Raw genomic sequence first — 15967 nt, 5'->3', positions numbered from 1 at the left:
GTATCATTAATTCTGCTACTATTGAAAAACTGACAAACAGTCTTTAAAATATGAACAAGAGATTGAGAATTTCTGTGTGTATTGGATCATTGTCTTCTAATAGTGTCTTGTGCATTGTTGGTTTGCTATCATTCTGCTAATTGCACAGATGATCTGTTTAAATTTACTGTGCTTGTAATGAAATGCTGAAGTATGAAAGGAATTTGTCCATTTGTAGTGATTGTTACGTTACTGGAGCTCTCATGTCATTCTCGGAGAGCCCAGTTACAATTTCAGTGTTATGATTCATGTTTCCTTGATCAGTTAAGCCTTTAAATACATCTGGCTTTGTGTTTACTGACTTGAGCATGTGATAATCTGTGATACCTGTGAGCACTATATGCCTTCAAATCAAAACAGGCAGTGGTGTGCAGGATGGACACTGTGACACCGAACTTCCCCCTGTGGCATTTCTGAAGTCCCTCAGCACACTTCTGTCCAGCTCCACAGAGGGTAACTTCTTTAGGAGCTTTTACCCTTAAATAAAAAAAAAAAAAAAAAAAAAAGTAGTAGTAAGCTGTAATTGCAGTTACAGACTCCAAACTTCATCGTCTAATTCCTCACAGAAGTTTTATCTTGTGGAATGATGAAAATGTGGAAATATGGGACTGTCAGGCACCTCATAAGGCTGGACCATTATTTTCTGGCAAAGGAATGAATGTGCCTTGAAACATTTGTGACGTGTTTATAAATCCGTTCTTGAAGACCTCTACTGAAGGTCTGATACCCCTAGTATCTATAACAACCCTCTTATCCAGCTTCGAAATGCTTTTTTCTGGTCTGGTCTTTAGCAGAAAAGAAAGCTGTTCATTGCCATCTTTTTGTAAAAACCTCTTAGTTATCTCAGAGTGTAACTGTGCCCTTACCAATGTTGTGCTGTGTCGCTATACAAATCTGTGATTAGACTTGTTGATCAAAAAATGGTTCCTTGTGGTTTAAAACCTGTGAATCAGTCAACAGAAACATAAGATGAGATTGTGTTCTGAACATCAATCAGTATTTGTCATTACTGTGAAATCTGTTTCCTAAGAAGTGGAAATGGAGGACAAGTATGGACGTAACGTCATTACAGCAAGAACAGCACTAACCAAAAGCCCAGAAACAGAGAAATAGTGTAGCTTATGCAGACTTGTGTAGACTGCAAGGGAGGCTTTAAATAACAAAACAGTTCTGAGGCATGAGTACCAAGTTCTCTGTCATGCACTGAGCAGCACTGTGTTGCACCCAGTGTCTGGCGGAAAAGAGTCTAGTTAATTCACAACCTAAAATCTCCTCATGGCTTGGCTATTTTAAACCTTCCAAAAAGAAGATCCTTTGTAGCGCCAGTGTTTTCAGTGGTTAGCTAAAGGAGCATTATTGTTAGGAGGTTTGTCTGCTTCTGGCATCTGTTGCTACAAAGGCGCTATCTTTTCTTAAGATGAAGTCAAGATACGAAGGCTGTGTGTCAGATTTCTATTGCTAATGCACTGCTTGAGGTTGTGTTCCTGATTTATGAGGTTAGTATGGAATATGATTCATATAACAAGAATTGCTCCTTGACATGTGGTTCCACTGTGAAAAGTGATTGGAAGAGATAGCACATACTCAATACACATTTTTTTTTTAAATAGTTCTTCCATTAGTGACAGAATTTTGCTTTCAGTAAGCTATATTGGTCTTGCAGTGGAAGCCAAGTCTGTTGGCTTGTGCTCTGATTAACACACGAAGAGAAACTCTACCAATATTATACGTTCAAAAGTGGTGTGTGAACCAAAACGGGATCCAGCTTGATTTATATTCCAAGGGTTTGCTTGCAAAGCTGGTCATGATTCTTTTTTAAAATGCAAAGCAACCCACTCTCACCCCCGAACTCTCTTGATACTTATAAACTGAAAATAAGTTCTACAAGTCTTTGAGGGACTGAAAACACAAAACCTTTAAAGCCATCTTTCCAAGTAGAGCCATCTTTTGAGAGAAATTGAAAGTTTTAATATACAGCGTAGAGATTTTTTTGAAAATTAAATTACCTATCTACTTGGCTTTGTTCTTTGGAATTAATTTATAACATTGCTACCTTCTGCCTGGAGACAACTTGATATGGCAAGTATATATACTGGAAAACCGTACCACTGCAACAACAAAAAAATAATGACTAACTTTAGGCTTTATCTAGTTAAGATCAAGCTCTGAATTGAATTCTTTTAGTGTGTTGACAGCTGAAGATTTATGTCTTCCAGCTATATTCCTGTTGCAGAGTTGGCAGAAGTGACCTCTCCAAAGAAGGCCTTTGTTATGGATTTTGCTCTGTTTACATTATTGCCATAAGGGTCGCAATGAAGTACAGTACATTAAAGCTAATATATCACCTGCTGACAGTGGTCTTATCTCATTGGTACCTCTTTCCCTCTCCCAGTATGAAAAAAAACGCAAACATTAAGAGTCTAAGGATCACAAAAAGAAAGTTAAATAATAGTTTTCAAGAGCTTTAACATTAATGTTAGGTCCCTGTGTGGACTGTATTTTTGTGTCTGGCGAAATGGTTACGTAATTTCTTTTTCTGTGAAGTTACTGTGAAAATATCTATTTACCAGATGAATGCTACTAAGGGATAGAAAGAACAGAAAAAAACCCATTGCATTTATCCAAGGTCTGTGGCATTCAGGTTAGGCAGACAAGGAAGCACTACCACGAGCTTCACCAGTGGAAGCGTGGTGGGACTCTGGTGTGAGGACCAGGAGTTAGATACCTTCCTGTTTCTCCAAATGCTGTCACTTATGCTGCACACAGAATGGGTCTTTCAGTCCTCACCATCAGTGAGATGATGTTACTTATGACTTTTCTCTTCCGAATATTGACTCAAAAATATAAACACAGCCATTGTTCTGTAAGCATAAATATGTATGTAGTTTCAAAATGTGCTTTGAAATCTCTCAACAGGGTGCTTCCCAGGTATCCTTTCAGGATGGGGAGATGAACCTCACTGGACCCACAGAACTGTTGCTGGCTCAGAGGGCCCGGTTCCCTGTCAGGTAGGAACATCTGTTTGGTGTTGACTCAAGCGTTATCAACATGCAAGACAAGACTGACTTCTCATTCCAAATGCACCTGTGAATCTGCATTGTGCTCATCATCATCATCATGATCTCTTCCTCCTCATCCCTTTCCCATCCTAAAAATGCACTTGATTCGCACACTGAAGCACATATTTGCACATGACAATCTTTTACCCCCATTGAATATGAATAATTTTGTTGTGGTGTTTGTAGTATAAGGCTAAGGGGGAAATATGCTACTATTATATACTCTATTTTTGCTTTTTACTCAGTCCTGCAAGTATTTAATGTCTTAAGATAGAGGATGTTCTTAGGTCATATATTATATCTCAATAAATAACCAGTTAGCTGAACCAGATAATCCTAAAATTATCTTTTTTAGTTAAAATGTCACCTCTGTTTTTGAGTGGTAAGGTTATTACTTTGCTACATCCTGTAGTAGATTTTGTATCTATGTTTATACACTGTGAAAACTATAGCCAATACTTGCAATATTTCCCTGTGCATTGCCTCACTAGAGTAGTCAGATGGAATGCATCCTTTTCCTCTCTTCATTTATAACCAACCAGAGATGGCCAGTGCTGTTACAACTGAAGGTGGTACTGGTCACACTGATAGTTTGGGAAATAACTTTTATTTTGACCAGTCTAAATTTTGAGTGAAATTTAGGTAAATACATAATCTGCATTGGAAGCCAATATAGTAAAATTTAAGAGCTGCGTAGCTGAAACAAGAGGAAACTAGGTGTTCTCAAGAGGTTTAATAATGAGCTTTGGGATTTATTGTTCCTGAAATCACAGGAAAAATTCTAAATGGCTGAAATGAAATAAAAAAAAAAATTTGCAGATTACATTTGTTATACCAAAATTAACAGGCCAGGCTGCAATACAGTGGCACAAAGTAGGTTGGTCAGATCCTCAGTGGTGGTAATAGAGGATTGAACCTGGCAAATTTAGAGCAAAATGTTTCCATGCTGCTGTTCTGTCCCACCATAAGCTTAAAATTCAGTTTTGACTGGTGCTTCAGGTTGTGCTGAAGTCACCTTTTTGAGTAGGCAAAAGAATTCAGTCCTTTGTCCAGTATGTTGTGTTTGTTGCAGAACTGTAGTGGTATCATAGCACATTGTATAATGAAATTAAAAAGTGTTATATGGCAGACTTCTGCGTGACTGCTAGAATGTCAGAAATTAATTTGCTTCGATTTTGATGATAGCAAATAATCATTTGCTGTAATTCTGCAGCTTATAGTTGTTTGTTCAAAACAGTATGAAATAAAAACCATGAAATAAACAGTATTTGCATGTCTTAATCTTAGAGCATTTATCTTCACAAACACCTCAGAAAAAGCAAGTTTTAATATTCCCATTTTACCTACATGAGGGCTGGGAAAGAGGCGTGAAGTTATATACCCAAAGCCTGTGGGGAAGTTCGCAAGGGCAGGGACTCTTAACTTTGGTGGTCTTCTGGGCCATGCCAGGATTTTGGCAGAAGGATCACCTTTCCTTTTAGAGCATGCCAAAAATTAATCTTTTCCATGCAAGAGAGTTAATTTCTTAGTTTTTCTTATTCTTCTAGTCATCATTTTATTTCTTTTATGGGAGATTTTTTTGTCTTGGGAAGGTGGTGCTTTTCAACTCATCTGTCTGTGTTTTTCCTCCCTCTTGGAGGCCTCCTTGTCACCTACTTTATATGCCATTTTGTAGTGTCTTCTCTTGCCTGCTGGTACTGATACATATTTTTAGAATGGTCTCATCATGAAAAGGAACTGGAGTGCTCTTGCAGCTTTCTCTGCACCTGCCAGGCCTCTAAGTTACACACTAGCTGATTAGTGTTCATCATGCAGGTATAGAACTTAGTCAGTTTAGTTGCTAATGCTTATTTTCTCTTTATGGAATGTTGCTAAAGGCTTCTACAGCTTGTTTCACCTGAGGTAATTATTATGCATCACCAAATATATGCATTCATTTGTCTCTTGATCCGTTAATTTGTAATAGGGATTAATCAAGCTCTGTGCATGCTATGCTTGTATTTACTGTTGTCCTTATGCTTTTACTAGGGTGTTTTAGATCATCTAAGTTCTCTTAGGAATTTTCTGAGAGCATATTATTGTTTATAGAGTTAAACAAGTTGACTATTGCTTGCATTTGGGATTCTTCAGAAGGTTGTGAGACTCATTTGCTTTTAATCTTCATAACCTGATTTTGGTGGCCATTGGAAATGTTGACAATGAGAAAGACCTCTGTGATACTTTTGAGAGGTATTCAGTTTTCTGAAATGGCCAGGTCTTCTCTGGTGTGTCGCAAAACAGTCGATAATAAGCCTAGATTTCTGTAGATGTCTTAAGATTTTTGCTGAATTCTGCCAACTGTCTTCATGGAGGAGTATGGAAAGAAAAGTGATAAAGAATATAGATTGGGGCCCACTCAACTGATGCATGAGCATGGAAGTGTTGAACAGGCAGGGAGCAGAGGGAAAGCTGGCTAGAGCAAGGTATTCCCAAGAAACTTTCTGCATTGGTTGTAGTTTTTCTCAGATAAAAGGAGTTGTCTTAATCTGCATTGAGATTGATGCATTAAGGAGAAACATTGGCCAAAAAAACCCACCAAAAACCAAAATAAAGAGAAAGGAGCAGTGTTTCTTTAAATGCAGAGTCCCAGTAAAGTAATTCTACCAAAATACACCTTGCTTCTGCTTCCTGTGTCCTGAAGAGAATTTTTAAAAACACTATTTTTCCTGCAAGTGTTGCGATGGGTGGTATGGGGACTTTTTCCTCAAAATTGTGAATTATATTAAAGTATTTGTAATATATTCCAATTTCTTCAAACAGTGAACTCTAAGAGGAATTCAGAATGCATTATTTTGTAAAGCAAAGTTAGTTGGTACTTCTGTGAAATTCACTGGAATTTCAGAAGCCAAATAATTTAAATTTTGAGGCAATGATTTTGATTCTTGTATGGCTTTTTTCTTAAAAGTGAGGAGGTGGGATTTTTAAACTGTTTTTCCAAAAGTTTTTTCATTAGGAGTAATAGGTTTATAAAGGAAAATAATGAGTCACTAGAGACCATCTATCTATCTTACTGGTATCTTAATCTGTTTGGATATAAGTAAAGAAAGTTTTATTAATAAAATAATATTAAATAATAAAACTATTTTTTCCACAAGTAGTAAAACTAGCATCTTAGTATCTAATTTGACTCCTTTACACTGTCCTTTCTGAAAGAAAGTATTATTTATAATTCTGATTTCTACAGGTATCTTTCTTGTTGTATTTCAAAGATGTTAGAGCCATGAAGGACCACCAAGTCATGATACCTTAAGCCTTCACTTAAATAAGCCATGTTAAGTTAAGTGACGTTAATAAAGCTAATATTTCAGCCTAATTGTGCGCTACTTCATACTGTGGAAGAAAGAAAACCACGGTTGTCCCTGCTGCTTTCACTAGAATATATTCCTTCCTGTCACTGAGTTTGGTAATCATTAGGACTTACAGCACTTAAGCAAAAAAGCGCTACTCACCTAAGAAAACTATCTGAGCCTTCTCATCAGAAAACCAACCTGTCTGAGGTCAGTGTTGCTTCTCTAACTACGGCCGATAATGGGTATTTCAGAGGGAAGCAGAAAAAAAGAATACCAAGATGAATATTTTATGATTATGAAGCCTAGTCAGTTGAAGTTAAAGTCTTCAGACTTGGCTTGTTTTATATTTCTCACTCAAGGAGGAAAACTGTTCCATTTGAAGAAAACTGGTTCACTGATTTAAGTAGGTAAAATCAGTTGCACGTTGGTAAATGAAATGGGTGGCAGTGTGGAGGATTTTTAGCTCCTCTATTCAGAAGCTAATAGGAAGGAAGTTTCCTTGCCTGGATTCTCTTAAAACATTTCACTGTAAAAGTACTGAGAAACTTTTCAGGACTGTATTGCTCAGGAGTCTGAAGATTTTAATTTGACCTTTTGAGAGTTGAACTTTGCCTAGAAGAGAGACTTGAAACATTGGGTCATTGGCACGTTTTTTAATGGACTAAATAAAGACAAGAGTAATGACAATCCTCTTGTAATTTCTGAAGGTGGATTTTTTTTATTTATTTGCTAGTAAAGATGAAGTTCAGAGTAAGGGAAGCCAAGCTAATGCCAACAGTGTATAAAATTTGGTATTTTTCCTTGCTTCCCTTCATGTTCTGAACTAGGATTGAAAGATTTTTAAAGTAACAGCAGAGTCTTGATACTCTGCAGAAGTCGGGTAGAAATTTGTCACAGCCTTTAACATTGAATCCCTTAGCACATTATACATATAAATACTGGTTTTGAAAATCTTGCTTTTCTTTTTGTAGTAAAAATGACTGTGTTAAGGAACAGTAAACATGAATCTGCTTGGAAGTGGATGTTTAGCTTAATAGCAGTGGATTAGTTGGAACTCAAAGGGTAATTTATGCATTGATAATTCATTACATGTTTTCATTGTGTTCTGTTTTGCTGTCTTCCCACTTCTTTTTAGCAGAGGTCAGGGTCAGTTCCTTGGTTTAAGCACTGTAGATACACTTTAATTATGTAACTGCAGTGTTTTTTCCTTCTCTGTATTTTACTTTTTTTTTAACCTATTATGTCTTTCATTAGTCTAACAACGCAGAATAGGAACAACTTGATTTAAAGAAAAAAAAGACACAAAAATCTGGTGCCTGCAGGCTGTCTGGTTTCTCTCTAAACCTTTAGATAGTTAATCTTGTGAGAGCTAACTAATTTTAATGAGGAGAAAAATCTGGATTACAGTAGCATCTTTACTAGATTAACGCATTTTAGTTAGAGGGTTAGCTCTTCAAACCTGCAACTGGAAGATTCTGACATTATTTCATAGTAAATATTTAAACTTTTTGGATAGTTTGTTTAGTTTTCTGTAGAATGGAGCAGCTGAAATGTGTCTGTCTCTTCTAAAAGTCAGTGAGCAGTTTCTTTAACTGTCCCTGGAAAGCTCCTTCTTGACTCTGCATGTTCAGTTGCTTTCTCTTCTCTTTGTAGGGTGCTTTCCATCCCTACTCAGATATGGCTCAGATTTTCATCATTTCACACTATTTAACATCTTGAGGGCCTGTTTCTTCTTCAGGGGTTTCAAGACATTTTCATCAGAGCTTTGAGCATCTAGTTTAAAAGAGGGAAGGAAAAATGTGGAAAAGGAGTAGGAGGCGGGTGGGAAATGTGCTGACAGCTTTAGTTGAGCTGGCTACTTTGGAAGCCTCTCTGGAAGAATGGGTACAAATACTTTATTACCATCAGCAACTGTACTGTTTTAATATGCAAAAGAAGTACATGGACAGAGTCATCACCCTCTTTATTTGGATAAATCAGTGCAAGCTGCTTCTTTAAAATTCCCTTCAGTAGCTTGACATCAACTGTAGGCCTGTGCTCTCTACCAAATGTGAGCACCTGTTGTTAATGGATACTGTCCTTCCCTGGAACGGCAGCATTGGCTGGTGGGCCTGGAGGCGCAAGTGAAGAGCAAGCAAGGAAGTGCAGCTTAATAACTTTATCTGTGAGCATTCTGCATGTGAGTGACACTTCCTTTGCCTTTTACTTGGCTGTGGTCAATAAAATTGCCACAAAGCATGTTCAGAATATCAGCTGTGCTTTTTTGTTTGCAAAGGAAACATTGACGTCCTGCACTAAGAGATTTTTTCAGATACAGCAGCTTACTCATCTGTACCTTTTCTTAAAAACGTATGAAGAATTCAATGATCTATTCAAATGTTTTTCCTTCATCATGTTGTGCCTGGGTTGAAGACTTACATGCAAGTGTTGAATAAGACTAAAATGGCAAAAGAATATGCCACTGGAATGATAAATACTTGATCTGTGTTTACTCAGGCAGTAGATTCTTGTGACGTACTCATGATGACAAGTTTTGCCCAGTAACCCATGCAGAAAGCAGCTTTTTCCAAGATACTGTCTTCAGTATGTTGCAAAACAGTTAATCTGCTTTAGGCTGCATCTACTGCATCCTCCAAGAGAAATCCTACCAAGATTCTCCTAGCATTTGTAATTGGAGAAGGTCAAAGTGCCTTAGCGAACCAGGTCCTGCTGTAAAACTCCAAAATGTTTATTTCTGGAGAGAAGTCCCTTTTAAGCATCTGTGTGCTTGGTGGTTGAGATTAGTTCTTCAGTATTATTGGATAGTTTGCAGAGAAGCTTTCAGCTAACAGATCTTTTCCCACTGCATAACTGACAAACTGCTAATTCTTGATACAGTTTTCAGGAGAGGGAGCTATAGTATTCAACAGCAAGGGCACTGCCAATCTGAAGATCAGACTGATTCACCGCTGAATATGTACCGCTGAATGTGCAGCACTCCATTTAAATTTTGCCTTCCATGTTATAAATGGACTGCTGTGCATGCTCACTACACACGTGCGTACATCTTCTCTATCCCTCTGTTTGCTAAACTGTACTCATCAACATTTTTAATAATATGCATGGCAAGCCTTCCTGACAAATGTGATAGACTGTAAAGAACCCAGGAGAAATCAATAAACATCAAGCAATGGAGAATTTAAATAGTAAATGATGACAGCTTCTTCAGATTAAAAATCACTATTACAATGTTGAATGTGGTCTTGGATGCCACAAACAGGTCATGCTAGGCAGGTGTTCTTTCTTCACTGAGACCTCTGAGGCACCTTTAGTGCAGCGAGGGGAAGGGACATGCCAGCATGCATTTGAAGAAGCCCGAGTGCCATGTTTCTAGTTGGGGTGAACCCTGCAGTTCTGATAAGTTTCACTGAGATAAATGCTTTTTAAAAGTTCACTTATTTTGATTGCTGTAAGAATATATCTGTACGCATTCCAGAAAAGTTGGGTTGCAAACTCAGCAGGTAGTGTATTTTCTGAGGTAGGAGCTCTGTCTGCTCCTTGAAGAACACACAGGAGATACTAGCGGTGTCAGACATTGAGGCACCCTCTGTGCATCGCTCACCGATGCTCCCAGCCTCTCATCCCTACCTAGCAATTGGACTCCAGGTCTTTTATACTGACTTGATAGGCCAGACCTGTTTTTTCTTTTACTGCAAAATGCGTTTTAAGATCTGTAGGGGAGATTTAAAATAGGAGTAGGCCACTAGTACATTACTAACTTTTGGAATTTTTTTTTTTCCTATTTTGGGGGTTGGTTTGTTTTTTAAATATGTTGAGTATTGCAGAAAATCCGTAAATTACCCTCTTTGTTGTCAATATCACAGATATTAACCAGCACTGGAAAGCCATTCTGCATTCTCCCACTCCCTTCTTTCAGTTTTTTAACTTGACTCTGTCAAACGGAGGAGTGCCAGCACCTTGGTGTCCCTTGTGCCTGTGGAGTTTAGTAATTAGTATTCTTAAAGCTCATCCTGTTCAGGATCTCATTCAGCCGTGCCCTATTCCCAAATACTCTCTCCAGTATAGTGTAAACTGTAAGCCAGTGTGGAATAGTACACTGCTGGAATTCAGCTGTTCTAGTGGGCAGATTAAACCTGCTGGAAGATCGACAGCATGAGTGAATGATGTCAAATTTTTCTGAGTCTCCAATCTTTGAGGTTCCTAAACAAAAAAAACCAAACAAAAGCTGAATCCAAGATATCCTGCTTTTTAATTTTTTAACTGTCAGGCTTTCATAGGTATAGTATAAAAATAATATGTCCTCAAAGATCTATTAAAGTTGTTGTGTAGGGCAGTTTTCTTCTCAGATGTAACTAAGAATCACATTTGTTTGAGAATGAAAAGTCATTCTGAGTCATAGATTTTTGATTAAAAATATAATTCTAAAGAACCTTTTATATACAGATATATACACACACACACACACATATATATGCACACACAGAATGTGCTCTTATTCTGGATATTTAGTGCTTTAGTACATCCATAAATTTTAGGATTCGCCACAATGTTTTTAAAAGTAATACACAATGTATATGTGGGCTATTTTTTTTCCACAAAGAAACCTGTTTTTCTTAGTGTGTAGATTTCCTGTTAGATTTAAAAATAAACTTGTATGTTTTCTTTGGCTTTGAGCCTACTTATAACTGTAAGTGCATTGATTTAATATGACAGCTAACCTGTCTATCATGATAGCCCTCAAAAGAATTCCTGCTCTATTTTACAGTTGCCTAGGAAGACAGCTTTTCCCTGGAGTACTTAAGCAACACAGGGTTATCTGGGGACAAATGTAACTTACTTAAATTTTCCCTGTACAAATGAAAGCCTGTTGACTACTTCTGATTATTTTCTGGATCTATAGGATTTGGCTACTTAATTTGCTCATGTGTTTTCATTCTGTAGCAGTTCAAAAGGCAATAAAAGTAGTGCTTTAATTTTGGGGTTTTTTTGTCTGTTCAGAGAATTGGAGGAAGTAGAAGACGGAACTGAAAGAAGAGTTAATTTTCTATGCATGCATTTTTGAGTTTTTGGTAACCACCCCAATTAGCTTTTCTGACCAGTTTCACTAGAAAAAAATGGTTTCTAAAAAAACTGACAGGAGGATTTTTTCAGGATTTCCCTGTTTGATTCATGAAGAGAGGAGAATACAGGAAACAAAAAACCAGCAAATAGAAATGCCTGTTGATTGTGCCTGTGTTATAAATATAGTAATGAAAATCTGTGATGTTGAGATCAGTGGTGGTTTGTTGTTCAGGTCTGTCTATTCCATTTTCATGGAATATAAATTCATTCCGGTGTCAGTCTTTTTGGAAGAATAATTTACAAAAAAACCGCTCTCAAACTCCCCCCCCCCCCCCCCAAACCAAAATAAAATTATATAAACTTATTTTCCAGTCTTATTCCATATTTAGCTGACCAAGCTAAGAATTACTGTATCTAGGGTAAGTTGCTTCTGATTAATCATTATACAACTGGATAAAGGTTCGTAACAAAAAAATAATAATATTCCTGTGTTATTAGGAAGCCATGTCAGAATTTGTCTAAGATCATTTGCAGTAATTGTCGTCCTTATGAGAGGGCTTAGCTGTGCCGTGTGTTTTTATGTTGTATCTAATCTGATGTAACTGTGTGTTGCCACTTCAAAGGTGGTCACAGATTCCTCCCTTATACCTGTGCATTTCTGCTGATTCTTGCATCAAATCAAATGATCATAAGACCATGCATGGGACAGTGAGATCAGTCAGCTGATCCCAGAGGATGTTGTACTAGGAAAAAATCACTTGGGGGGAAGGGTGGTGTGGTGTGGAAGGGTCGGCTTGGTCATCTTTCTCATCTTGCAAATGTGCAGTCTCCAGATCTGTTGCGTGGTTTTTGGAGAAATGTCAGAAGTCTTTTTCCCAACAGCAGCCTGCACTTGCATCAGTTAGACTGAGTCTTTAACTCATGGTAGTATATAAAGTGGCCATTTGGTTCAGTTTTACATGTTCTATAAACACTATAGGATTGGCGTGCAAGCATATAACTTCTTATAGCTTGAATTTAGGGTGTTCTGATGTAAATGGAAATACCCAGTAGTTGTTCACTGGCCACTAATCCCCAGTCTTGATGGTGTTCAGTATGATTTGAGGGGAGGGATTGTTACGGAAGGTGTAGACTAGTATAGAAAGAAGGAATGTGTCTGCTAGAATACAGACTGCGCCCCCCCTTCCCCCTCCAAGTTCTAGCCAATTCAAGTACCTTCCTTTTAAATTATGATCACCTAGAATAGAGTTAAGGCCACTGTAAGGCTGGCAGTGTAAAATACTCAATAGGAAATCAAACAGTACATAGCCATGAAACAGCAAAAAATCTGTCAGAGATAATGTAGGGGGTTTTGATAATGGTGTTTGAGGAAGGAAACTTCCTGATAAAATGAGCGGAGTTGCACTTCTGATTACAATTTGTTTTGGTCTTTGTGTGTCAGTGAGGTTGTATGCAATGAGGGCAGAAATCAAGATATTTAAATATGATTTGACTCATTTTCTTATTGGCTTGAGTCCTTAATGTGTGATCTTCATGTTTACAATGTGTCCACATGGGGAAATTGACTGAAGCCGCTCACGTGGGGCTCAAATTAAGAACATGTAGAATAATTTTTTTTTTTTTTTTAATGATGAAGTCTCTCCTCACTTAAAAGCTTATTCTTTAATATTCTGGTTAATTTACTTAAGGGTTGACTTAGGAAAATGTCTAGTGCTTGGTGTCTTTCCCTTTCAAAATACACAAATGCTAATCTAAAAAAAATTAAAGAATTTGATAGCCATTTTACATTTCATTGTATTTTTATATATTAGTGAGCTCTGAGTCAAATATTTTTTCTATCTTTTCTGCTATCTGATCAATCAGGAATTTGTTTTTAACATAGAGAATTCTGTGAAGAAGCATATGAGATGTGTTTCCCTGTGCTCTTTTTTAGTGAAATGACAAAAACAGTGGAGATTTCTGGGGAAGGTGGACCCTTGGGAATACATGTAGTGCCCTTTTTTTCATCTCTGAGTGGAAGGTAAGATATTTTCTGCATTGCTCAAGAAGTATATTAATGAAAGGATTTCAGTGGTGGTTCTCTTAATATACCTACTATTTAACCATAAGGAAAAGAAATGCTTAAAAGAAAATTGGTCTATGGCACTCTCTTCCATTACCAAAATATTTACTAGTTGAAGTTACGTATAAGACAATACCAATCCCTTTTTTCATATATGTCCGTTTAATTGCCTCTGTTTTTATTCTCTGAATGGTAAACTAGACTCTCTGTAGAATAATGTAATATTAAAGGTGTGTGGGCTATGGGATTAGGGGTTTTTTGTAGTGTTGGGTTGGTTTTGTAGGTGTGGGGTTTGGTTTTGGTTGTGTGTCGGGGTTTTTTTGTTTAGGTTTGGTGGTGGTGGTTTTTGGGTTTGTTTTGTTTTTTTTTTTTTCAATTGGATTTCTCTGCTTGGGCCCTTCCTTAGTGACATATCAGACAAGAAAAGTAAAAAAATTTGCTTGTCTGGTCCTGCCTCATATTTTTCAAGCCACCTTTCAGATTTGGTTGTATAGTATTTATAAAATGTGCACTATACCATGAACTTTTCTTTGTCATAATACAATTACTTTAATTATAAATGATTTAACATAGTCTCTTGAGATCACAAAAGCCTATTATAGCAGTGTGCTCATATTGATATACTGTAGTTAAGACTGTGTCAGCATTTTCATTATAACTGTTTTCCAAGCTATGTAACTCAGGTGTAAAAAAAATAATAATAAAAAAAATATATATTTCTTGGCTGAAATTTGACATGCAGAGGCTTAGCCACAGAGTTAATTTGACACTGGCAGTCCTGAATAAGAGATGGGAAATTGCCAATGCCATAAATGACACTACTTTATAGTAAAGTGGCTGCCTGTAACAAAAAGACACTTATTGTAAAAGTAAAAATTGTCTAATTCTTAAATGTTTCTTTACTTGTCAGCTTTCATGTAGGACAGACAGTGTGAAGGATTAAATTGCCTTGTAAAGGTCTGTGTGCATAAATGTTTTCTCAGGAAGATCTGAGTTTGTAAGTGAACCCAAATTCATTCAGAATGTTTTATTTGCCAAAAGGGAATATAGATGTCCACCTGCTGCCTGGAAAAATGTCGTCACTGTTTGAAGAAGAAAATTGGTCTTCGATGGGAACTGTAGGAGGTCTGAGTTGTGTCCTTGGCTTTGCAGGCTGCCTGTTTGTCTTGAGAAAGACACCTGTGTGTGTTACCCCATCATGAAACACAGACAATAGTTCTTTGTGATAGCCATGACATAAAGGTTGTAGTGTGTACACTATATTTCAAGATCATTAGGCTAAAAATGTGATGAAGTTGCAAGCTATTAAAATCAGTAATTATTGTGACGGTAATACAGTTCTGAACTGAAGTATCACAGTGTTGGGTGCAGCTTTTAAAGACCTCCATGAAGAAGAAGCAGAGTTCCTTGGTCTACATTGCATGCAGGTTAATATGTCCTCATATACTGATGCTTTTGGGGATCGCTCAGAGCAAAGGGGGTTTTGACCGATGGAGTACTTGTTTAGACAGTTGTCTTGAAATTTTAATGACTCTTGGCAGAACCATACCAATATCTTCGTAAAAGCACTAAAGTGACTTAAATCGCTTGTCCCTCTTATTTAATCAATTCTGAGACTAGTGAATTAATATTAACTCATGACATGAGAAAGTACAGAAGAGCATCTTATTTCTGTTGATGACAAGATACAATTTATGGGGGTACGCTGGCCATGACTAATTTAGTCTGGTATTTCAGTTGTAAAGTTATCTTCTAATAAGGTAATGCTGGCTTCAGCGTAGTGCTGCTGCAGAGCAGAATTTTTCCAGAGGTAGGTAAAACATTGTATTAATTTACAAAATCTTAGTTTATACAGGAACTACAAAACTTATTGAAATAATTTTCCCCCTTTATTTTGCATTCAGATATTATTAAAAGAGGAAATTAACATTTAATAGTGCATTAAAGTAATGCTAAAATTGAAGCTGTGGAAAAAAGCAATGGATTTAAGCTGCCACAGCGTACGTAACTCAAGCCACTCATTCAGGTACTACAGCACGCACAAGTTTCAGACAAGTGGGCAATCCTATTGCATTATATGGATGCAGCATCTAAGCACAACAGGATTAATGAGCAACTGACTTAATTTTTACTTTCTTTTGTTTCTCTACTTTTATTGGTTTGCATCTTAACATAATTGCATTTCATTAGTTCTTAGGGTTTAGGTTTTTGATTGCCACTAGTTGAATGTTTGTCATTGATAGGGCTGCGGCCGGCCCCTCACCACCACTGCCCCTTTGAATCCTTTAGTGAAGGGTAACACAGGTTGCAAGAGAATCTTCATGCGATAGGTTAAATCATTTTTTTTCTGTTAGATGTTTTGAAGTAGTAGTCCTCAGTAGGAACCAAGTTTTCACTTAAAGTATATTGATATGACA

General features: G+C 37.1%; 1 protein-coding gene across 4 annotated transcripts in view; it reads left to right on the top strand.

Moving 5' to 3' along the window:
- PARD3B (par-3 family cell polarity regulator beta) overlaps positions 1-15967 on the top strand; it is a 447999-nt gene that overhangs the window by 192192 nt on the left and 239840 nt on the right. For all 4 annotated transcript variants that reach the window (XM_052791531.1, XM_052791532.1, XM_052791533.1 and 1 more), the window contains exons 5-6: positions 2956-3047; positions 13422-13508. In XM_052791531.1, the coding sequence (XP_052647491.1) occupies positions 2956-3047; positions 13422-13508 (179 nt within the window). The remainder of the gene's footprint in view (positions 1-2955; positions 3048-13421; positions 13509-15967) is intronic.

The sequence above is a fragment of the Harpia harpyja genome, chromosome 7 (genome assembly GCF_026419915.1).
Source record: "Harpia harpyja isolate bHarHar1 chromosome 7, bHarHar1 primary haplotype, whole genome shotgun sequence".
NCBI classification, from domain to species: Eukaryota; Metazoa; Chordata; class Aves; order Accipitriformes; family Accipitridae; genus Harpia; species Harpia harpyja.
This window is presented reverse-complemented; position numbering and strand designations above follow the sequence as displayed.